This window comes from Ambystoma mexicanum, chromosome 1p (assembly GCF_040938575.1).
Source record: "Ambystoma mexicanum isolate Mex_15411 chromosome 1p, UKY_AmexF1_1, whole genome shotgun sequence".
NCBI classification, from domain to species: domain Eukaryota; kingdom Metazoa; phylum Chordata; class Amphibia; order Caudata; family Ambystomatidae; genus Ambystoma; species Ambystoma mexicanum.
Window position 1 is genome coordinate 1,178,507,124 of NC_090921.1, and position 25,647 is coordinate 1,178,532,770.

At 47.7% G+C, this 25,647-nt stretch overlaps 1 protein-coding gene across 1 annotated transcript in view; it reads left to right on the top strand.

Annotated features, from left to right (window-relative positions):
* Positions 1–25,647, top strand: part of LOC138451173 (uncharacterized) — a 190,044-nt gene that overhangs the window by 96,115 nt on the left and 68,282 nt on the right. Inside the window, exons 14-17 of the mRNA XM_069604890.1 lie at positions 310–1,533; positions 7,319–8,542; positions 14,327–15,550; positions 21,334–22,557. Coding sequence (XP_069460991.1) covers positions 310–1,533; positions 7,319–8,542; positions 14,327–15,550; positions 21,334–22,557 — 4,896 coding nt within the window. The remainder of the gene's footprint in view (positions 1–309; positions 1,534–7,318; positions 8,543–14,326; positions 15,551–21,333; positions 22,558–25,647) is intronic.

Genomic DNA, 25,647 nt, shown 5'->3' on the forward strand with positions numbered 1-25,647 from the left:
TTAAGTGTCTTCTGTGCACATTTGTACTTAACAATTAATGTGTACTTAATGGTGGCTGCAATATAGTGTCCTAGGACTCAATTCTCGAATTAGGGATGAATGAGAGGAGGCAATGGATGGAGGGAAATGCTTCGGAAAGCAGTGGCTGTGTTGTTAACGTTGCGAAATGTCGTATTTACATGCCTGTTATACTCAGAAATGAAGAGAGAGTGTTTGACTTAGCAAGACAGATCTGGACAAATAACTGTTGGCATCGCATGACTGAACCGTGCTCTAATTTGATGTGGTTTCTTGTTTTCATGTTTACAGGTGAACATCCAGCCAGTCCTGTGGGAACGGACTTTGTCATCCCCTGCACAATGTACATGAAAGAGAAGCAGCCAGTAACATTTCAGATCACAGTGTGTAGTTTCATTGACCAAACAAGCTGCAGTCTCACCTTTGATACAGCCAAATTCCGAAAAGATATCACAATGAAGAAGGGCGAATCGCAGACCATTTCATTTACTGTACCCGAAGAGATGCTGACAACAGGAGAACCAATCTCACCCATCAGAGTCAAGACAAATCACCCTGTATTACTTCAAGTTGTCTTCATTACAGGCAGCCGTGTAGAGACCCCTGACGTTGCTCCTTTAGGACAACTTGGCCGTAAATATTTCATTGTGACACCCCCAGGGAGATCAGACAGTGACAACAAAGAATGTTACCTCGTTAACCTTGGAACGCCAAACAAGGTTGTTATCTCCCCAAGTGCACCTCTGGATTGCCAGGGAAAATCCTATCCAGCAGGTAGCACAATAACTCTCATCCTTAAACCATTTGAGGAGATGTTACTTACAAGCAAGGAGAACTTATCTGGAACCATGATTGAGTCAATTAATCCAATCTCTGTTTACAGCGGATATACCAGTCCTAAAACAGTCTCTCCACCATACCATGTGTCCACTCAGCTCGTGCCTTCCTCTCGTTGGGGACAACGTTTCATGACGCCTTCGTTCGCATCACCAGGGAAAACCGACTTGTTGTTTGTCGTCGCTTCGAAACCCACTGAAATAGAGTACCAAGTGGGTGACCACAAGCAAAGGCAAACCTTGAAAACTGGGCAGGTTGCCCAGATTGGACTCCCATCATCCACCAATGTCTTGATCACAGCCAGTGAACCGGTCGGGCTGGTGTACTACTGCACAGGAGGGAAAACTGGTGACCAGCCACGTGAACCGTTCCTAATCAACATTCCTGACATGAGACAATATAGCCGCATTTATACAATAAATGCCAATCCCAACTTTGAGAAAAGGCTTCTCATTCTCACAGGAAAAACCGAAGGGATTCCCAAAATCACATTAGATCAACATCCTCTAAAAAATGTTAGATGGAATGAAATCCATGGAACTGGCTTCTCGACGGCGATATATGACATTAGCAACATGCCTGGCAGCCACACATTAGAATCACCCAGCACTCCCCTTGGACTCCTCATAGTGGGTTTTCCCAAACAGAAGAAAACTGAGATTCCGGAACTACCCCCTGGTAGGAAGATTTGGTTTTCTATGCAACCTCGACATTTTTTTACATGCAATCTGTCTAGTATATAATCTTGATCATTTGGTATTCACATCTGTGAATAGAATTTTAAATTAGTCCACATGATTACAAAATGACAGCGTGTGTGTGTCTGATTTAGGGATGTTTTACTTAGTGTGGCCCAAATATGTCAGGTGGACGCTCTAACCACCTGAATTCGCTTAGATTGAGGGCCATCCAACTTTCAAAATCTTTGAACAATGCAGCTTAAAACGCTGGCAGGTAGAAAGCATACAAGGGCCTCTTGGGGGATGGAAAGATGCCATTAACCCATACTGTCCTGTTTCTATCTATTTCTAATGTGGGGCCCTGTTCATGGTAGAAATAGAAGGAACACTTGCTCTGTGTTCTCCTGCTAGTAGGCAAGTCTCTGCTCAAACAAAAGGTATATGCAGCTCTGTTCACATGTTCACATTTATTTATTTATTGGGTATTTATAATGCGCCTATATAGAAAATGGTGCCTCAAGGCGCCTCAAGACAAAAAGGGGGTGGGGGAACAGGGGAGAAGAATAACAAAAACGGTCCTACTAGGCCTTGTTTCATTTGGATAGTGCAAGTGCAGTAAAAAGAAGGGCAGGGGAGCGGACCGGGATCAGTAGGGGTGCAGCCCCTCTAGGCTTGTACAGGGGTGTGGAGCCTGGTAGGGCAAGCGGAGGAATAGGGTGGTCAGGGCAGACAGAGGAGAGGGGTGGACTGGGCGAGGAGGGCATGGTGCCCAGTGTGACTCACAGGGAACCAGATGGCCAGTCAAAATCAAAATGAGGCAGAGGGGTAACATAGCAGAGGAGGGGGATGTGTAAGGAAAAAGAGAAAAGGAGAGTCTTGAGAAGCTTGTAACCTGAGGTCCGGCTGAAGTCTGAGAGGGGCTGGGAGACCATTCCAGGAGGAGGCTTCTGCGGAATAGAGAGATCTACCCCACCCCCACGCTCTGTGTGGAAAAGCATCTGATCTGCTGGGAGTTGCGCTAGATGACCGAAGGGCTCTAGCAGCAGGGTATTTGGGGCAAGTGAGTTGGATGTAGTGGGGACCCAGGCCCAAGAAAGCATTGTGGATGAAGCGAAGGGACTTGAACTTGATCCTAGCAAAAACCGGCAGCCAGTGGAGAGATTTCGGGGCTGGAGAGATGCAGTCCCTGGGATTGAGGCAAAGGATAAGTCTTGCAGTCCTATTCTGAGTTGAAGACGGTGTAGGGAGGATTTAGGCAGATTGAGGAAGATGCTGTTGCAGTAGTCCAGCCTAGAGAGGACCAGAGCTCTGGGGACAGTGAGTTTCTGGGGTAAGGTGAGGAAAAGGAGAATGCCTCTGAGGAGGTGCAGCTGAAAGTGGGCCTTCTTGGCAAGGTCTGCGATGTGAGGAGAGAAAACAGTTGACGATGACTCCAAAGTTTTTTGCATCACAAGAGGGTGAGGGGAGGGGACCCATGGAGGATGGGCAGAGATAAGGAGGGAATTAGGGAGATGGGGTCCCAATGAGAAGGATCTCCATTTTAATGGTATTAGGGTAGAGATCATTAGCAGCCCGCCCAGCCTGAATAGCAGTCATACAGTCAGGAATGGGAGAGGAAGAAGAGGAGGCACTGGAGGGAAGCTTGAAGGAGAGCTGCATGTCATTTGCATAACACTGGAAGTGAGGAGAGAAGGCAGAGATCAAATGAGCCAGAGGGGCAAGGTAGATGTTGAAGAGCTATGGTGAGAGGATAGAGCCCTGAGGGACGCTGCAGGTGGAGAGTGTGATAGGGGAGAGGAAAGGACCCAGTTGAACATGGGAGTGTCGGTCATAGAGGAAGGAGGTAAACCAGTTCAGCGCCAGGTCCGTGATGCTAAGCATATCACAGAGCCAATTTATACCGGTGGCATGATTTGATGTATCAAAGGCAGAGGAAAGATCAAGAAGGATGAGAATGGAAGGAGTGTTGGAATCGAGATTTGAGAGCAAGTCTGTATGGGTGTTCAGGAGTACCGTTTCTGTGCCTCTGGTTGCTTTCAGGCCAGACTGGTGGTTGTGGAGACATCCAACAGATTCAGTGTAGTGGATCAGCTGAGAGATGACCAGTTTTTCCAGGAGTTTCCCCGGGAAGAGGGGAATGGGAATAGGGCTGTGGTTAGCCGGGCCCGAGGTGTCGTCAGAAGGCTTTTTGAGGAGAGGGTGCACAAGGGAGTGCATGAGGGGTAGCAGAAGGAGCCAGTGGCGAAGGAGTGATTGCAGAAATCAGCCATGGCTGGAGCAAGGGGGGCAATGTGATTGCTGATATTTCTGGAGGAACAGGTGAGCACCTATTTGGAGGATACTTTCATAGAGAGCACTTGTCTAGAGTCCTCATCGGGTGCTATGGGTGATAAAGAGGTAAGAAGGAGGCCAGGAGAGAAGAGGGCCAGGGGCGGCTGAGAGTAGGTAAGGGAGAAGGGAGGGGTGTAGAGGCGAGTGAGGACAGGATGTCCTGAGTTTTGGTTGTGAAGTGAGAGGCAAATGAAGTGCAGAGGGTCAGTGATGGCAGAGGAGAAGTAGAGACTGCAGATGGACTGGCATATTCTTTGCAGATTTTGAACAGTTCAGCCAGGTTGTTAGTGGACCTAGAGAATCAAGCTTGGATTTAGGACTTCTTCTTCGAGCGGATGAAGAGGCGGTAGTGCCATTGCAGCAGGTGGCAGGCCAGTCTGTCAGAGGCAAAGCTCGAAGTCTGGCACTTCCGATAAGTAGCTCTGCACTTGCGTTTTAAAGAGGCTAGGTTGGGGTCATACCAGATGTTACGCTTGGAGGTAGGCTTCATGTGGATCACCATGACAGGGGCAAGGATGTCAAGGGTGTTGGAGATGGAGAGGTGAAGGTTAACAAGGGCTGTGTCGGAGTGAGAGGCAGAGGTCCGAGTGCGAGAGGGAATGAAAGTGGCGGCAAAGGCAGCAAATGACACTCGGTTCATCTGTTGAATCTCGGAGAAGGAGACTGGCAGTGCGGCCAGACGCTTCACCGGGGGACCCAAGAAATTCAGGCGTGAGGACAGGAGAGCATGGTCAGACCAGGAAAGAGGAGTACTGAGAGGTTTGCAAATGGGTATGTCTGCTGAGATGAGAGCATCCAAGATGTGTCTGGCTGAGTGAGTCAGACTGGAGCAAAGAAGGTTGAGGGAAAGAGACTCACAGAGGCTGCAGAAGACTCCAGAGGACGCATCAGGAGAGTCAAGGTGAATATTGAAGTCTCTGAGGAAGAGAAGCTTGGAGGTGGTGGCCAGGAGAGAAGAGGTGAGGTCAGACCACTCCGAAAGGAAGAGGGAGACCGGATCAGGGGTCCTGTAGATGGTGGCAAGAGTCCGTGGGAGGATTGGAGAGACACCAAGCCTGCAGATGAGGCATTTGAAGGTCTGAGTGGGTATGATAGTGGCAGTGACCCATTCAGGAAAGATCAGGGCCACTCCGCCCCCAGACCGGTTAGGCCTAGGCTTAAAGAGGATCTTGTAGCCCTCCGGGAAGAGTGTGTCAGAAACCCTGACAGAGCTGGCAGTGAACCATGTCTCGGTGAGAGTGAGGACGTCAAGGTCAAAGTCGTCAAGGAGGTGACAGATGTCAGAAGAGTGTTTAATGGCAGAGCGAGAGTTGAGGGTAGCTAAGTGACGCTCGTTGCCACTTTGAAGGTCTTCCGAGGAGGGGTAAAGGAATGCGCAACGCCCCTCGGTGGTGGCGAAGGGGCCTGAGGGGTAGTAGCAGGAGGGATTGGTAAGAGAAGGGACAGGGTTGATGAGGGATGGAAAACTCCTATCAAGAAGTAGGAGGTTGGTATGAGAGCCCTGCGCCATGACAGTGCCATTCTGGTCGATTTGAATGGTGCCCCTAGACATTGGTACAACATTGCAGTGTAGAAAGACCATGCAAGCCAACATTGGCACATGAAAGCCAGCAATGGAAATAGGAAAAAAAGTGTTTCTGTTTCCACAAGGGACTGCCTGCAATTGGAAAAAAAGGGTTTGTTTTATTTCTATCATGGACACACTCCAGCAAAGATTGCGCGAAAAGTGGCAGTGAGCAGCACTGTAACCACCACAAGGGACCACAAGGAGAGGGGGAACATATGGGAAGTTTAATGGGGTTTTAACCACCAAAGAAATCACTCATGGGTCACCAGATATTTAAAGGGGTGATCTCAAAAATTCACAGATCACGTGTGGCTCATTGGAGAACCCCCATTCATATTTCTGGGCCGCAATTTCCAATTTTTATGGATTTATTTACATTGATGACAATGGAAATCCAAATGTGGTGGATATATTAATTTTAAAAGAACATTAAACAATAGCAAAAGTAGTGCTGTGGGTTTGCTCTCGTGCAGGCAGTGATGTCCATCGTTGCAGGCTCATTTATTTAAGCATGGACCGCATGACCTATCTGTGTAGAAACATAAGAATTGCTGCACATGTATCATGAGTACTGACCTCAGTGTAGACACGTTTCTATGACTAGTGTGAAAATCGTGTGTTTGAGAGCGTGAAAGTGGTTTTCATAGACTGCTATATAAAAGATTGCATATTTTTCGTGCACTTTTATTCGAAATCGACCAAATTCATATATATTAATGTACATGTGCTTGTGGGGCTAGGGAGGAGGGGGTGGAGTGTGGGACGCTAGAGGGTGGAGGTGTTGGTTTGGGGGGGATCGTGGGGGGGCACCCCATTCAAAGCAATGGTTGCATTCATAACGACCAAAAATGCAGAGAAAAAATGCAGACTTTTAGACAGTAGTCTATGCAAACACATGGAACCGTTTGAGAGACAGACACTCAAGGGTTCCTTTTGGATCCACATTGTATGAATGTGGTGCGTTTCGTTTGTGTGAATCTCAAAAAGATCCATTCAAAACGAAACTCCGAATGTACTTGGGAATCTAATGTGCGAGTGCCCTGTGTGTTTTATTTTCCTTTCTAACACATTGGTTTAAAAAATATATATTCAATGCTGTATAACAATGGCAATAGAACCTATTTAAAAAGTGCTTAGAAGAAGGATGAGTCTTGAATGAAGCACTAGATACAACCAAATCTGGTTATAAAAGTAAAGGCTGCCCACTGTATAAAGATGCTGTTTTGTGTAGTTCTCTGTGCTTGTTGGTTAAGGTTTGCTCAGCTTTGTTATTTTAGCTGAAACTATAAAGACGCGTGTCAGTTCTTGCACCCTGCCCCACTGCCGCCCATGCCTTTCATTTGCAATTAGCATCTCCCGCTCCTAAACGCTGGATTCGGAGCAACGCTTGACATGTTATGATGCACTTTGGACCTGATTCACAGCGCGTTTTCCTATGGGATTGCCCCATTACAAAATGCTTCTGTGAATCAGGCCCCTTATATGTAAAAGCATAGACTTCCCACTGAGCAAGACTTCTCGTGGTGGAATTGCAGGTTGTTTCGGTGACAAAAGCTTTCATTTTTCTAAAGACCTTTTAAGTGTCTTCTGCGCACATTTGTACTTAACAATTAATGTGTACTTAATGGTGGCTGCAATATAGTGTCCTAGGACTCAATTCTCGAATTAGGGATGAATGAGAGGAGGCAATGGATGGAGGGAAATGCTTCGGAAAGCAGTGGCTGTGTTGTTAACGTTGCGAAATGTCGTATTTACATGCCTGTTATACTCAGAAATGAAGAGAGAGTGTTTGACTTAGCAAGACAGATCTGGACAAATAACTGTTGGCATCGCATGACTGAACCGTGCTCTAATTTGATGTGGTTTCTTGTTTTCATGTTTACAGGTGAACATCCAGCCAGTCCTGTGGGAACGGACTTTGTCATCCCCTGCACAATGTACATGAAAGAGAAGCAGCCAGTAACATTTCAGATCACAGTGTGTAGTTTCATTGACCAAACAAGCTGCAGTCTCACCTTTGATACAGCCAAATTCCGAAAAGATATCACAATGAAGAAGGGCGAATCGCAGACCATTTCATTTACTGTACCCGAAGAGATGCTGACAACAGGAGAACCAATCTCACCCATCAGAGTCAAGACAAATCACCCTGTATTACTTCAAGTTGTCTTCATTACAGGCAGCCGTGTAGAGACCCCTGACGTTGCTCCTTTAGGACAACTTGGCCGTAAATATTTCATTGTGACACCCCCAGGGAGATCAGACAGTGACAACAAAGAATGTTACCTCGTTAACCTTGGAACGCCAAACAAGGTTGTTATCTCCCCAAGTGCACCTCTGGATTGCCAGGGAAAATCCTATCCAGCAGGTAGCACAATAACTCTCATCCTTAAACCATTTGAGGAGATGTTACTTACAAGCAAGGAGAACTTATCTGGAACCATGATTGAGTCAATTAATCCAATCTCTGTTTACAGCGGATATACCAGTCCTAAAACAGTCTCTCCACCATACCATGTGTCCACTCAGCTCGTGCCTTCCTCTCGTTGGGGACAACGTTTCATGACGCCTTCGTTCGCATCACCAGGGAAAACCGACTTGTTGTTTGTCGTCGCTTCGAAACCCACTGAAATAGAGTACCAAGTGGGTGACCACAAGCAAAAGCAAACCTTGAAAATTGGGCAGGTTGCCCAGATTGGACTCCCATCATCCACCAATGTCTTGATCACAGCCAGTGAACCGGTCGGGCTGGTGTACTACTGCACAGGAGGGAAAACTGGTGACCAGCCACGTGAACCGTTTCTAATCAACATTCCTGACATGAGACAATATAGCCGCATTTATACAATAAATGCCAATCCCAACTTTGAGAAAAGGCTTCTCATTCTCACAGGAAAAACCGAAGGGATTCCCAAAATCACATTAGATCAACATCCTCTAAAAAATGTTAGATGGAATGAAATCCATGGAACTGGCTTCTCGACGGCGATATATGACATTAGCAACATGCCTGGCAGCCACACATTAGAATCACCCAGCACTCCCCTTGGACTCCTCATAGTGGGTTTTCCCAAACAGAAGAAAACTGAGATTCCGGAACTACCCCCTGGTAGGAAGATTTGGTTTTCTATGCAACCTCGACATTTTTTTACATGCAATCTGTCTAGTATATAATCTTGATCATTTGGTATTCACATCTGTGAATAGAATTTTAAATTAGTCCACATGATTACAAAATGACAGCGTGTGTGTGTCTGATTTAGGGATGTTTTACTTAGTGTGGCCCAAATATGTCAGGTGGACGCTCTAACCACCTGAATTCGCTTAGATTGAGGGCCATCCAACTTTCAAAATCTTTGAACAATGCAGCTTAAAACGCTGGCAGGTAGAAAGCATACAAGGGCCTCTTGGGGGATGGAAAGATGCCATTAACCCATACTGTCCTGTTTCTATCTATTTCTAATGTGGGGCCCTGTTCATGGTAGAAATAGAAGGAACACTTGCTCTGTGTTCTCCTGCTAGTAGGCAAGTCTCTGCTCAAACAAAAGGTATATGCAGCTCTGTTCACATGTTCACATTTATTTATTTATTGGGTATTTATAATGCGCCTATATAGAAAATGGTGCCTCAAGGCGCCTCAAGACAAAAAGGGGGTGGGGGAACAGGGGAGAAGAATAACAAAAACGGTCCTACTAGGCCTTGTTTCATTTGGATAGTGCAAGTGCAGTAAAAAGAAGGGCAGGGGAGTGGACCGGGATCAGTAGGGGTGCAGCCCCTCTAGGCTTGTACAGGGGTGTGGAGCCTGGTAGGGCAAGCGGAGGAATAGGGTGGACAGGGCAGACAGAGGAGAGGGGTAGACTGGGCGAGGAGGGCATGGTGCCCAGTGTGACTCACAGGGAACCAGATGGCCAGTCAAAATCAAAATGAGGCAGAGGGGTAACATAGCAGAGGAGGGGGATGTGTAAGGAAAAAGAGAAAAGGAGAGTCTTGAGAAGCTTGTAACCTGAGGTCCGGCTGAAGTCTGAGAGGGGCTGGGAGACCATTCCAGGAGGAGGCTTCTGCGGAATAGAGAGATCTACCCCACCCCCACGCTCTGTGTGGAAAAGCATCTGATCTGCTGGGAGTTGCGCTAGATGACCGAAGGGCTCTAGCAGCAGGGTATTTGGGGCAAGTGAGTTGGATGTAGTGGGGACCCAGGCCCAAGAAAGCATTGTGGATGAAGCGAAGGGACTTGAACTTGATCCTAGCAAAAACCGGCAGCCAGTGGAGAGATTTCGGGGCTGGAGAGATGCAGTCCCTGGGATTGAGGCAAAGGATAAGTCTTGCAGTCCTATTCTGAGTTGAAGGCGGTGTAGGGAGGATTTAGGCAGATTGAGGAAGATGCTGTTGCAGTAGTCCAGCCTAGAGAGGACCAGAGCTCTGGGGACAGTGAGTTTCTGGGGTAAGGTGAGGAAAAGGAGAATGCCTCTGAGGAGGTGCAGCTGAAAGTGGGCCTTCTTGGCAAGGTCTGCGATGTGAGGAGAGAAAACAGTTGACGATGACTCCAAAGTTTTTTGCATCACAAGAGGGTGAGGGGAGGGGACCCATGGAGGATGGGCAGAGATAAGGAGGGAATTAGGGAGATGGGGTCCCAATGAGAAGGATCTCCATTTTAATGGTATTAGGGTAGAGATCATTAGCAGCGCGCCCAGCCTGAATAGCAGTCATACAGTCAGGAATGGGAGAGGAAGAAGAGGAGGCACTGGAGGGAAGCTTGAAGGAGAGCTGCATGTCATTTGCATAACACTGGAAGTGAGGAGAGAAGGCAGAGATCAAATGAGCCAGAGGGGCAAGGTAGATGTTGAAGAGCTATGGTGAGAGGATAGAGCCCTGAGGGACGCTGCAGGTGGAGAGTGTGATAGGGGAGAGGAAAGGACCCAGTTGAACATGGGAGTGTCGGTCATAGAGGAAGGAGGTAAACCAGTTCAGCGCCAGGTCCGTGATGCTAAGCATATCACAGAGCCAATTTATACCGGTGGCATGATTTGATGTATCAAAGGCAGAGGAAAGATCAAGAAGGATGAGAATGGAAGGAGTGTTGGAATCAAGATTTGAGAGCAAGTCTGTATGGGTGTTCAGGAGTACCGTTTCTGTGCCTCTGGTTGCTTTCAGGCCAGACTGGTGGTTGTGGAGACATCCAACAGATTCAGTGTAGTGGATCAGCTGAGAGATGACCAGTTTTTCGAGGAGTTTCCCCGGGAAGAGGGGAATGGGAATAGGGCTGTGGTTAGCCGGGCCCGAGGTGTCGTCAGAAGGCTTTTTGAGGAGAGGGTGCACAAGGGAGTGCATGAGGGGTAGCAGAAGGAGCCAGTGGCGAAGGAGTGATTGCAGAAATCAGCCATGGCTGGAGCAAGGGGGGCAATGTGATTGCTGATATTTCTGGAGGAACAGGTGAGCACCTATTTGGAGGATACTTTCATAGAGAGCACTTGTCTAGAGTCCTCATCGGGTGCTATGGGTGATAAAGAGGTAAGAAGGAGGCCAGGAGAGAAGAGGGCCAGGGGCGGCTGAGAGTAGGTAAGGGAGAAGGGAGGGGTGTAGAGGCGAGTGAGGACAGGATGTCCTGAGTTTTGGTTGTGAAGTGAGAGGCAAATGAAGTGCAGAGGGTCAGTGATGGCAGAGGAGAAGTAGAGACTGCAGATGGACTGGCATATTCTTTGCAGATTTTGAACAGTTCAGCCAGGTTGTTAGTGGACCTAGAGAATCAAGCTTGGATTTAGGACTTCTTCTTCGAGCGGATGAAGAGGCGGTAGTGCCATTGCAGCAGGTGGCAGGCCAGTCTGTCAGAGGCAAAGCTCGAAGTCTGGCACTTCCGATAAGTAGCTCTGCACTTGCGTTTTAAAGAGGCTAGGTTGGGGTCATACCAGATGTTACGCTTGGAGGTAGGCTTCATGTGGATCACCATGACAGGGGCAAGGATGTCAAGGGTGTTGGAGATGGAGAGGTGAAGGTTAACAAGGGCTGTGTCGGAGTGAGAGGCAGAGGTCCGAGTGCGAGAGGGAATGAAAGTGGCGGCAAAGGCAGCAAATGACACTCGGTTCATCTGTTGAATCTCGGAGAAGGAGACTGGCAGTGCGGCCAGACGCTTCACCGGGGGCCCAAGAAATTCAGGCGTGAGGACAGGAGAGCATGGTCAGACCAGGAAAGAGGAGTACTGAGAGGTTTGCAAATGGGTATGTCTGCTGAGATGAGAGCATCCAAGATGTGTCTGGCTGAGTGAGTCAGACTGGAGCAAAGAAGGTTGAGGGAAAGAGACTCACAGAGGCTGCAGAAGACTCCAGAGGACGCATCAGGAGAGTCAAGGTGAATATTGAAGTCTCTGAGGAAGAGAAGCTTGGAGGTGGTGGCCAGGAGAGAAGAGGTGAGGTCAGACCACTCCGAAAGGAAGAGGGAGACCGGATCAGGGGTCCTGTAGATGGTGGCAAGAGTCCGTGGGAGGATTGGAGAGACACCAAGCCTGCAGATGAGGCATTTGAAGGTCTGAGTGGGTATGATAGTGGCAGTGACCCATTCAGGAAAGATCAGGGCCACTCCGCCCCCAGACCGGTTAGGCCTAGGCTTAAAGAGGATCTTGTAGCCCTCCGGGAAGAGTGTGTCAGAAACCCTGACAGAGCTGGCAGTGAACCATGTCTCGGTGAGAGTGAGGACGTCAAGGTCAAAGTCGTCAAGGAGGTGACAGATGTCAGAAGAGTGTTTAATGGCAGAGCGAGAGTTGAGGGTAGCTAAGTGACGCTCGTTGCCACTTTGAAGGTCTTCCGAGGAGGGGTACAGGAATGCGCAACGCCCCTCGGTGGTGGCGAAGGGGCCTGAGGGGTAGTAGCAGGAGGGATTGGTAAGAGAAGGGACAGGGTTGATGAGGGATGGAAAACTCCTATCAAGAAGTAGGAGGTTGGTATGAGAGCCCTGCGCCATGACAGTGCCATTCTGGTCGATTTGAATGGTGCCCCTAGACATTGGTACAACATTGCAGTGTAGAAAGACCATGCAAGCCAACATTGGCACATGAAAGCCAGCAATGGAAATAGGAAAAAAAGTGTTTCTGTTTCCACAAGGGACTGCCTGCAATTGGAAAAAAAGGGTTTGTTTTATTTCTATCATGGACACACTCCAGCAAAGATTGCGCGAAAAGTGGCAGTGAGCAGCACTGTAACCACCACAAGGGACCACAAGGAGAGGGGGAACATATGGGAAGTTTAATGGGGTTTTAACCACCAAAGAAATCACTCATGGGTCACCAGATATTTAAAGGGGTGATCTCAAAAATTCACAGATCACGTGTGGCTCATTGGAGAACCCCCATTCATATTTCTGGGCCGCAATTTGCAATTTTTATGGATTTATTTACATTGATGACAATGGAAATCCAAATGTGGTGGATATATTAATTTTAAAAGAACATTAAACAATAGCAAAAGTAGTGCTGTGGGTTTGCTCTCGTGCAGGCAGTGATGTCCATCGTTGCAGGCTCATTTATTTAAGCATGGACCGCATGACCTATCTGTGTAGAAACATAAGAATTGCTGCACATGTATCATGAGTACTGACCTCAGTGTAAACACGTTTCTATGACTAGTGTGAAAATCGTGTGTTTGAGAGCGTGAAAGTGGTTTTCATAGACTGCTATATAAAAGATTGCATATTTTTCGTGCACTTTTATTCGAAATCGACCAAATTCATATATATTAATGTACATGTGCTTGTGGGGCTAGGGAGGAGGGGGTGGAGTGTGGGACGCTAGAGGGTGGAGGTGTTGGTTTGGGGGGGATCGTGGGGGGGCACCCCATTCAAAGCAATGGTTGCATTCATAACGACCAAAAATGCAGAGAAAAAATGCAGACTTTTAGACAGTAGTCTATGCAAACACATGGAACCGTTTGAGAGACAGACACTCAAGGGTTCCTTTTGGATCCACATTGTATGAATGTGGTGCGTTTCGTTTGTGTGAATCTCAAAAAGATCCATTCAAAACGAAACTCCGAATGTACTTGGGAATCTAATGTGCGAGTGCCCTGTGTGTTTTATTTTCCTTTCTAACACATTGGTTTAAAAAATATATATTCAATGCTGTATAACAATGGCAATAGAACCTATTTAAAAAGTGCTTAGAAGAAGGATGAGTCTTGAATGAAGCACTAGATACAACCAAATCTGGTTATAAAAGTAAAGGCTGCCCACTGTATAAAGATGCTGTTTTGTGTAGTTCTCTGTGCTTGTTGGTTAAGGTTTGCTCAGCTTTGTTATTTTAGCTGAAACTATAAAGACGCGTGTCAGTTCTTGCACCCTGCCCCACTGCCGCCCATGCCTTTCATTTGCAATTAGCATCTCCCGCTCCTAAACGCTGGATTCGGAGCAACGCTTGACATGTTATGATGCACTTTGGACCTGATTCACAGCGCGTTTTCCTATGGGATTGCCCCATTATAAAATGCTTCTGTGAATCAGGCCCCTTATATGTAAAAGCATAGACTTCCCACTGAGCAAGACTTCTCGTGGTGGAATTGCAGGTTGTTTCGGTGACAAAAGCTTTCATTTTTCTAAAGACCTTTTAAGTGTCTTCTGCGCACATTTGTACTTAACAATTAATGTGTACTTAATGGTGGCTGCAATATAGTGTCCTAGGACTCAATTCTCGAATTAGGGATGAATGAGAGGAGGCAATGGATGGAGGGAAATGCTTCGGAAAGCAGTGGCTGTGTTGTTAACGTTGCGAAATGTCGTATTTACATGCCTGTTATACTCAGAAATGAAGAGAGAGTGTTTGACTTAGCAAGACAGATCTGGACAAATAACTGTTGGCATCGCATGACTGAACCGTGCTCTAATTTGATGTGGTTTCTTGTTTTCATGTTTACAGGTGAACATCCAGCCAGTCCTGTGGGAACGGACTTTGTCATCCCCTGCACAATGTACATGAAAGAGAAGCAGCCAGTAACATTTCAGATCACAGTGTGTAGTTTCATTGACCAAACAAGCTGCAGTCTCACCTTTGATACAGCCAAATTCCGAAAAGATATCACAATGAAGAAGGGCGAATCGCAGACCATTTCATTTACTGTACCCGAAGAGATGCTGACAACAGGAGAACCAATCTCACCCATCAGAGTCAAGACAAATCACCCTGTATTACTTCAAGTTGTCTTCATTACAGGCAGCCGTGTAGAGACCCCTGACGTTGCTCCTTTAGGACAACTTGGCCGTAAATGTTTCATTGTGACACCCCCAGGGAGATCAGACAGTGACAACAAAGAATGTTACCTCGTTAACCTTGGAACGCCAAACAAGGTTGTTATCTCCCCAAGTGCACCTCTGGATTGCCAGGGAAAATCCTATCCAGCAGGTAGCACAATAACTCTCATCCTTAAACCATTTGAGGAGATGTTACTTACAAGCAAGGAGAACTTATCTGGAACCATGATTGAGTCAATTAATCCAATCTCTGTTTACAGCGGATATACCAGTCCTAAAACAGTCTCTCCACCATACCATGTGTCCACTCAGCTCGTGCCTTCCTCTCGTTGGGGACAACGTTTCATGACGCCTTCGTTCGCATCACCAGGGAAAACCGACTTGTTGTTTGTCGTCGCTTCGAAACCCACTGAAATAGAGTACCAAGTGGGTGACCACAAGCAAAAGCAAACCTTGAAAATTGGGCAGGTTGCCCAGATTGGACTCCCATCATCCACCAATGTCTTGATCACAGCCAGTGAACCGGTCGGGCTGGTGTACTACTGCACAGGAGGGAAAACTGGTGACCAGCCACGTGAACCGTTCCTAATCAACATTCCTGACATGAGACAATATAGCCGCATTTATACAATAAATGCCAATCCCAACTTTGAGAAAAGGCTTCTCATTCTCACAGGAAAAACCGAAGGGATTCCCAAAATCACATTAGATCAACATCCTCTAAAAAATGTTAGATGGAATGAAATCCATGGAACTGGCTTCTCGACGGCGATATATGACATTAGCAACATGCCTGGCAGCCACACATTAGAATCACCCAGCACTCCCCTTGGACTCCTCATAGTGGGTTTTCCCAAACAGAAGAAAACTGAGATTCCGGAACTACCCCCTGGTAGGAAGATTTGGTTTTCTATGCAACCTCGACATTTTTTTACATGCAATCTGTCTAGTATATAATCTTGATCATTTGGTATTCACATCTGTGAATAGAATTTTAAATTAGTCCACATGATTACAAAATGACAGCGTGTGTGTCTGATTTAGGGATGTTTTACTTAGTGTGGCCCAAATATGTCAGGTGGACGCTCTAACCACCTGAATTCGCTTAGATTGAGGGCCATCCAACTTTCAAAATCTTTGAACAATGCAGCTTAAAACGCTGGCAGGTAGAAAGCATACAAGGGCCTCTTGGGGGATGGAAAGATGCCATTAACCCATACTGTCCTGTTTCTATCTATTTCTAATGTGGGGCCCTGTTCATGGTAGAAATAGAAGGAACACTTGCTCTGTGTTCTCCTGCTAGTAGGCAAGTCTCTGCTCAAACAAAAGGTATATGCAGCTCTGTTCACATGTTCACATTTATTTATTTATTGGGTATTTATAATGCGCCTATATAGAAAATGGTGCCTCAAGGCGCCTCAAGACAAAAAGGGGGTGGGGGAACAGGGGAGAAGAATAACAAAAACGGTCCTACTAGGCCTTGTTTCATTTGGATAGTGCAAGTGCAGTAAAAAGAAGGGCAGGGGAGTGGACCGGGATCAGTAGGGGTGCAGCCCCTCTAGGCTTGTACAGGGGTGTGGAGCCTGGTAGGGCAAGCAGAGGAATAGGGTGGTCAGGGCAGACAGAGGAGAGGGGTAGACTGGGCGAGGAGGGCATGGTGCCCAGTGTGACTCACAGGGAACCAGATGGCCAGTCAAAATCAAAATGAGGCAGAGCGGTAACATAGCAGAGGAGGGGGATGTGTAAGGAAAAAGAGAAAAGGAGAGTCTTGAGAAGCTTGTAACCTGAGGTCCGGCTGAAGTCTGAGAGGGGCTGGGAGACCATTCCAGGAGGAGGCTTCTGCGGAATAGAGAGATCTACCCCACCCCCACGCTCTGTGTGGAAAAGCATCTGATCTGCTGGGAGTTGCGCTAGATGACCGAAGGGCTCTAGCAGCAGGGTATTTGGGGCAAGTGAGTTGGATGTAGTGGGGACCCAGGCCCAAGAAAGCATTGTGGATGAAGCGAAGGGACTTGAACTTGATCCTAGCAAAAACCGGCAGCCAGTGGAGAGATTTCGGGGCTGGAGAGATGCAGTCCCTGGGATTGAGGCAAAGGATAAGTCTTGCAGTCCTATTCTGAGTTGAAGGCGGTGTAGGGAGGATTTAGGCAGATTGAGGAAGATGCTGTTGCAGTAGTCCAGCCTAGAGAGGACCAGAGCTCTGGGGACAGTGAGTTTCTGGGGTAAGGTGAGGAAAAGGAGAATGCCTCTGAGGAGGTGCAGCTGAAAGTGGGCCTTCTTGGCAAGGTCTGCGATGTGAGGAGAGAAAACAGTTGACGATGACTCCAAAGTTTTTTGCATCACAAGAGGGTGAGGGGAGGGGACCCATGGAGGATGGGCAGAGATAAGGAGGGAATTAGGGAGATGGGGTCCCAATGAGAAGGATCTCCATTTTAATGGTATTAGGGTAGAGATCATTAGCAGCGCGCCTAGCCTGAATAGCAGTCATACAGTCAGGAATGGGAGAGGAAGAAGAGGAGGCACTGGAGGGAAGCTTGAAGGAGAGCTGCATGTCATTTGCATAACACTGGAAGTGAGGAGAGAAGGCAGAGATCAAATGAGCCAGAGGGGCAAGGTAGATGTTGAAGAGCTATGGTGAGAGGATAGAGCCCTGAGGGACGCTGCAGGTGGAGAGTGTGATAGGGGAGAGGAAAGGACCCAGTTGAACATGGGAGTGTCGGTCATAGAGGAAGGAGGTAAACCAGTTCAGCGCCAGGTCCGTGATGCTAAGCATATCACAGAGCCAATTTATACCGGTGGCATGATTTGATGTATCAAAGGCAGAGGAAAGATCAAGAAGGATGAGAATGGAAGGAGTGTTGGAATCGAGATTTGAGAGCAAGTCTGTATGGGTGTTCAGGAGTACCGTTTCTGTGCCTCTGGTTGCTTTCAGGCCAGACTGGTGGTTGTGGAGACATCCAACAGATTCAGTGTAGTGGATCAGCTGAGAGATGACCAGTTTTTCGAGGAGTTTCCCCGGGAAGAGGGGAATGGGAATAGGGCTGTGGTTAGCCGGGCCCGAGGTGTCGTCAGAAGGCTTTTTGAGGAGAGGGTGCACAAGGGAGTGCATGAGGGGTAGCAGAAGGAGCCAGTGGCGAAGGAGTGATTGCAGAAATCAGCCATGGCTGGAGCAAGGGGGGCAATGTGATTGCTGATATTTCTGGAGGAACAGGTGAGCACCTATTTGGAGGATACTTTCATAGAGAGCACTTGTCTAGAGTCCTCATCGGGTGCTATGGGTGATAAAGAGGTAAGAAGGAGGCCAGGAGAGAAGAGGGCCAGGGGCGGCTGAGAGTAGGTAAGGGAGAAGGGAGGGGTGTAGAGGCGAGTGAGGACAGGATGTCCTGAGTTTTGGTTGTGAAGTGAGAGGCAAATGAAGTGCAGAGGGTCAGTGATGGCAGAGGAGAAGTAGAGACTGCAGATGGACTGGCAAATTCTTTGCAGATTTTGAACAGTTCAGCCAGGTTGTTAGTGGACCTAGAGAATCAAGCTTGGATTTAGGACTTCTTCTTCGAGCGGATGAAGAGGCGGTAGTGCCATTGCAGCAGGTGGCAGGCCAGTCTGTCAGAGGCAAAGCTCGAAGTCTGGCACTTCCGATAAGTAGCTCTGCACTTGCGTTTTAAAGAGGCTAGGTTGGGGTCATACCAGATGTTACGCTTGGAGGTAGGCTTCATGTGGATCACCATGACAGGGGCAAGGATGTCAAGGGTGTTGGAGATGGAGAGGTGAAGGTTAACAAGGGCTGTGTCGGAGTGAGAGGCAGAGGTCCGAGTGCGAGAGGGAATGAAAGTGGCGGCAAAGGCAGCAAATGACACTCGGTTCATCTGTTGAATCTCGGAGAAGGAGACTGGCAGTGCGGCCAGACGCTTCACCGGGGGACCCAAGAAATTCAGGCGTGAGGACAGGAGAGCATGGTCAGACCAGGAAAGAGGAGTACTGAGAGGTTTGCAAATGGGTATGTCTGCTGAGATGAGAGCATCCAAGATGTGTCTGGCTGAGTGAGTCAGACTGGAGCAAAGAAGGTTGAGGGAAAGAGACTCACAGAGGCTGCAGAAGACTCCAGAGGACGCATCAGGAGAGTCAAGGTGAATATTGAAGTCTCTGAGGAAGAGAAGCTTGGAGGTGGTGGCCAGGAGAGAAGAGGTGAGGTCAGACCACTCCGAAAGGAAGAGGGAGACCGGATCAGGGGTCCTGTAGATGGTGGCAAGAGTCCGTGGGAGGATTGGAGAGACACCAAGCCTGCAGATGAGGCATTTGAAGGTCTGAGTGGGTATGATAGTGGCAGTGACCCATTCAGGAAAGATCAGGGCCACTCCGCCCCCAGACCGGTTAGGCCTAGGCTTAAAGAGGATCTTGTAGCCCTCCGGGAAGAGTGTGTCAGAAACCCTGACAGAGCTGGCAGTGAACCATGTCTCGGTGAGAGTGAGGACGTCAAGGTCAAAGTCGTCAAGGAGGTGACAGATGTCAGAAGAGTGTTTAATGGCAGAGCGAGAGTTGAGGGTAGCTAAGTGACGCTCGTTGCCACTTTGAAGGTCTTCCGAGGAGGGGTACAGGAATGCGCAACGCCCCTCGGTGGTGGCGAAGGGGCCTGAGGGGTAGTAGCAGGAGGGATTGGTAAGAGAAGGGACAGGGTTGATGAGGGATGGAAAACTCCTATCAAGAAGTAGGAGGTTGGTATGAGAGCCCTGGGCCATGACAGTGCCATTCTGGTCGATTTGAATGGTGCCCCTAGACATTGGTACAACATTGCAGTGTAGAAAGACCATGCAAGCCAACATTGGCACATGAAAGCCAGCAATGGAAATAGGAAAAAAAGTGTTTCTGTTTCCACAAGGGACTGCCTGCAATTGGAAAAAAAGGGTTTGTTTTATTTCTATCATGGACACACTCCAGCAAAGATTGCGCGAAAAGTGGCAGTGAGCAGCACTGTAACCACCACAAGGGACCACAAGGAGAGGGGGAACATATGGGAAGTTTAATGGGGTTTTAACCACCAAAGAAATCACTCATGGGTCACCAGATATTTAAAGGGGTGATCTCAAAAATTCACAGATCACGTGTGGCTCATTGGAGAACCCCCATTCATATTTCTGGGCCGCAATTTGCAATTTTTATGGATTTATTTACATTGATGACAATGGAAATCCAAATGTGGTGGATATATTAATTTTAAAAGAACATTAAACAATAGCAAAAGTAGTGCTGTGGGTTTGCTCTCGTGCAGGCAGTGATGTCCATCGTTGCAGGCTCATTTATTTAAGCATGGACCGCATGACCTATCTGTGTAGAAACATAAGAATTGCTGCACATGTATCATGAGTACTGACCTCAGTGTAAACACGTTTCTATGACTAGTGTGAAAATCGTGTGTTTGAGAGCGTGAAAGTGGTTTTCATAGACTGCTATATAAAAGATTGCATATTTTTCGTGCACTTTTATTCGAAATCGACCAAATTCATATATATTAATGTACATGTGCTTGTGGGGCTAGGGAGGAGGGGGTGGAGTGTGGGACGCTAGAGGGTGGAGGTGTTGGTTTGGGGGGGATCGTGGGGGGGCACCCCATTCAAAGCAATGGTTGCATTCATAACGACCAAAAATGCAGAGAAAAAATGCAGACTTTTAGACAGTAGTCTATGCAAACACATGGAACCGTTTGAGAGACAGACACTCAAGGGTTCCTTTTGGATCCACATTGTATGAATGTGGTGCGTTTCGTTTGTGTGAATCTCAAAAAGATCCATTCAAAACGAAACTCCGAATGTACTTGGGAATCTAATGTGCGAGTGCCCTGTGTGTTTTATTTTCCTTTCTAACACATTGGTTTAAAAAATATATATTCAATGCTGTATAACAATGGCAATAGAACCTATTTAAAAAGTGCTTAGAAGAAAGATGAGTCTTGAATGAAGCACTAGATACAACCAAATCTGGTTATAAAAGTAAAGGCTGCCCACTGTATAAAGATGCTGTTTTGTGTAGTTCTCTGTGCTTGTTGGTTAAGGTTTGCTCAGCTTTGTTATTTTAGCTGAAACTATAAAGACGCGTGTCAGTTCTTGCACCCTGCCCCACTGCCGCCCATGCCTTTCATTTGCAATTAGCATCTCCCGCTCCTAAACGCTGGATTCGGAGCAACGCTTGACATGTTATGATGCACTTTGGACCTGATTCACAGCGCGTTTTCCTATGGGATTGCCCCATTATAAAATGCTTCTGTGAATCAGGCCCCTTATATGTAAAAGCATAGACTTCCCACTGAGCAAGACATCTCGTGGTGGATTTGCAGGTTGTTTCGGTGACAAAAGCTTTCATTTTTCTAAAGACCTTTTAAGTGTCTTCTGTGCACATTTGTACTTAACAATTAATGTGTACTTAATGGTGGCTGCAATATAGTGTCCTAGGACTCAATTCTCGAATTAGGGATGAATGAGAGGAGGCAATGGATGGAGGGAAATGCTTCGGAAAGCAGTGGCTGTGTTGTTAACGTTGCGAAATGTCGTATTTACATGCCTCTTATACTCAGAAATGAAGAGAGAGTGTTTGACTTAGCAAGACAGATCTGGACAAATAACTGTTGGAATCGCATGTCTGAAACGTGCTCTAATTTGATGTGGTTTCTTGTTTTCATGTTTACAGGTGAACATCCAGCCAGTCCTGTGGGAACGGACTTTGTCATCCCCTGCACAATGTACATGAAAGAGAAGCAGCCAGTAACATTTCAGATCACAGTGTGTAGTTTCATTGACCAAACAAGCTGCAGTCTCACCTTTGATACAGCCAAATTCCGAAAAGATATCACAATGAAGAAGGGCGAATCGCAGACCATTTCATTTACTGTACCCGAAGAGATGCTGACAACAGGAGAACCAATCTCACCCATCAGAGTCAAGACAAATCACCCTGTATTACTTCAAGTTGTCTTCATTACAGGCAGCCGTGTAGAGACCCCTGACGTTGCTCCTTTAGGACAACTTGGCCGTAAATATTACATTGTGACACCCCCAGGGAGATCAGACAGTGACAACAAAGAATGTTACCTCGTTAACCTTGGAACGCCAAACAAGGTTGTTATCTCCGCAAGTGCACCTCTGGATTGCCAGGGAAAATCCTATCCAGCAGGTAGCACAATAACTCTCATCCTTAAACCATTTGAGGAGATGTTACTTACAAGCAAGGAGAACTTATCTGGAACCATGATTGAGTCAATTAATCCAATCTCTGTTTACAGCGGATATACCAGTCCTAAAACAGTCTCTCCACCATACCATGTGTCCACTCAGCTCGTGCCTTCCTCTCGTTGGGGACAACGTTTCATGACGCCTTCGTTCGCATCACCAGGGAAAACCGACTTGTTGTTTGTCGTCGCTTCGAAACCCACTGAAATAGAGTACCAAGTGGGTGACCACAAGCAAAGGCAAACCTTGAAAACTGGGCAGGTTGCCCAGATTGGACTCCCATCATCCACCAATGTCTTGATCACAGCCAGTGAACCGGTCGGGCTGGTGTACTACTGCACAGGAGGGAAAACTGGTGACCAGCCACGTGAACCGTTCCTAATCAACATTCCTGACATGAGACAATATAGCCGCATTTATACAATAAATGCCAATCCCAACGTTGAGAAAAGGCTTCTCATTCTCACAGGAAAAACCGAAGGGATTCCCAAAATCACATTAGATCAACATCCTCTAAAAAATGTTAGATGGAATGAAATCCATGGAAGTGGCTTCTCGACGGCGATATATGACATTAGCAACATGCCTGGCAGCCACACATTAGAATCACCCAGCACTCCCCTTGGACTCCTCATAGTGGGTTTTCCCAAACAGAAGAAAACTGAGATTCCGGAACTACCCCCTGGTAGGAAGATTTGGTTTTCTATGCAACCTCGACATTTTTTTACATGCAATCTGTCTAGTATATAATCTTGATCATTTGGTATTCACATCTGTGAATAGAATTTTAAATTAGTCCACATGATTACAAAATGACAGCGTGTGTGTGTCTGATTTAGGGATGTTTTACTTAGTGTGGCCCAAATATGTCAGGTGGACGCTCTAACCACCTGAATTCGCTTAGATTGAGGGCCATCCAACTTTCAAAATCTTTGACCAATGCAGCTTAAAACGCTGGCAGGTAGAAAGCATACAAGGGCCTCTTGGGGGATGGAAAGATGCCATTAACCCATACTGTCCTGTTTCTATCTATTTCTAATGTGGGGCCCTGTTCATGGTAGAAATAGAAGGAACACTTGCTCTGTGTTCTCCTGCTAGTAGGCAAGTCTCTGCTCAAACAAAAGGTATATGCAGCTCTGTTCACATGTTCACATTTATTTATTTATTGGGTATTTATAATGCGCCTATATAGAAAATGGTGCCTCAAGGCGCCTCAAGACAAAAAGGGGGTGGGGGAACAGGGGAGAAGAATAACAAAAACGGTCCTACTAGGCCTTGTTTCATTTGGATAGTGCAAGTGCAGTAAAAAGAAGGGCAGGGGAGCGGACCGGGATCAGTAGGGGTGCAGCCCCTCTAGGCTTGTACAGGGGTGTGGAGCCTGGTAGGGCAAGCGGAGGAATAGGGTGGTCAGGGCAGACAGAGGAGAGGGGTAGACTGGGCGAGGAGGGCATGGTGCCCAGTGTGACTCACAGGGAACCAGATGGCCAGTCAAAATCAAAATGAGGCAGAGGGGTAACATAGCAGAGGAGGGGGATGTGTAAGGAAAAAGAGAAAAGGAGAGTCTTGAGAAGCTTGTAACCTGAGGTCCGGCTGAAGTCTGAGAGGGGCTGGGAGACCATTCCAGGAGGAGGCTTCTGCGGAATAGAGAGATCTACCCCACCCCCACGCTCTGTGTGGAAAAGCATCTGATCTGCTGGGAGTTGCGCTAGATGACCGAAGGGCTCTAGCAGCAGGGTATTTGGGGCAAGTGAGTTGGATGTAGTGGGGACCCAGGCCCAAGAAAGCATTGTGGATGAAGCGAAGGGACTTGAACTTGATCCTAGCAAAAACCGGCAGCCAGTGGAGAGATTTCGGGGCTGGAGAGATGCAGTCCCTGGGATTGAGGCAAAGGATAAGTCTTGCAGTCCTATTCTGAGTTGAAGGCGGTGTAGGGAGGATTTAGGCAGATTGAGGAAGATGCTGTTGCAGTAGTCCAGCCTAGAGAGGACCAGAGCTCTGGGGACAGTGAGTTTCTGGGGGAAGGTGAGGAAAAGGAGAATGCCTCTGAGGAGGTGCAGCTGAAAGTGGGCCTTCTTGGCAAGGTCTGCGATGTGAGGAGAGAAAACAGTTGACGATGACTCCAAAGTTTTTTGCATCACAAGAGGGTGAGGGGAGGGGACCCATGGAGGATGGGCAGAGATAAGGAGGGAATTAGGGAGATGGGGTCCCAATGAGAAGGATCTCCATTTTAATGGTATTAAGGTAGAGATCATTAGCAGCACGCCCAGCCTGAATAGCAGTCATACAGTCAGGAATGGGAGAGGAAGAAGAGGAGGCACTGGAGGGAAGCTTGAAGGAGAGCTGCATGTCATTTGCATAACACTGGAAGTGAGGAGAGAAGGCAGAGATCAAATGAGCCAGAGGGGCAAGGTAGATGTTGAAGAGCTATGGTGAGAGGATAGAGCCCTGAGGGACGCTGCAGGTGGAGAGTGTGATAGGGGAGAGGAAAGGACCCAGTTGAACATGGGAGTGTCGGTCATAGAGGAAGGAGGTAAACCAGTTCAGCGCCAGGTCCGTGATGCTAAGCATATCACAGAGCCAATTTATACCGGTGGCATGATTTGATGTATCAAAGGCAGAGGAAAGATCAAGAAGGATGAGAATGGAAGGAGTGTTGGAATCGAGATTTGAGAGCAAGTCTGTATGGGTGTTCAGGAGTACCGTTTCTGTGCCTCTGGTTGCTTTCAGGCCAGACTGGTGGTTGTGGAGACATCCAACAGATTCAGTGTAGTGGATCAGCTGAGAGATGACCAGTTTTTCCAGGAGTTTCCCCGGGAAGAGGGGAATGGGAATAGGGCTGTGGTTAGCCGGGCCCGAGGTGTCGTCAGAAGGCTTTTTGAGGAGAGGGTGCACAAGGGAGTGCATGAGGGGTAGCAGAAGGAGCCAGTGGCGAAGGAGTGATTGCAGAAATCCGCCATGGCTGGAGCAAGGGGGGCAATGTGATTGCTGATATTTCTGGAGGAACAGGTGAGCACCTATGTGGAGGATTCTTTCATAGAGAGCACTTGTCTAGAGTCCTCATCGGGTGCTATGGGTGATAAAGAGGTAAGAAGGAGGCCAGGAGAGAAGAGGGCCAGGGGCGGCTGAGAGTAGGTAAGCGAGAAGGGAGGGGTGTAGAGGCGAGTGAGGACAGGATGTCCTGAGTTTTGGTTGTGAAGTGAGAGGCAAATGAAGTGCAGAGGGTCAGTGATGGCAGAGGAGAAGTAGAGACTGCAGATGGACTGGCATATTCTTTGCAGATTTTGAACAGTTCAGCCAGGTTGTTAGTGGACCTAGAGAATCAAGCTTGGATTTAGGACTTCTTCTTCGAGCGGATGAAGAGGCGGTAGTGCCATTGCAGCAGGTGGCAGGCCAGTCTGTCAGAGGCAAAGCTCGAAGTCTGGCACTTCCGATAAGTAGCTCTGCACTTGCGTTTTAAAGAGGCTAGGTTGGGGTCATACCAGATGTTACGCTTGGAGGTAGGCTTCATGTGGATCACCATGACAGGGGCAAGGATGTCAAGGGTGTTGGAGATGGAGAGGTGAAGGTTAACAACGGCTGTGTCGGAGTGAGAGGCAGAGGTCCGAGTGCGAGAGGGAATGAAAGTGGCGGCAAAGGCAGCAAATGACACTCGGTTCATCTGTTGAATCTCGGAGAAGGAGACTGGCAGTGCGGCCAGACGCTTCACCGGGGGACCCAAGAAATTCAGGCGTGAGGACAGGAGAGCATGGTCAGACCAGGAAAGAGGAGTACTGAG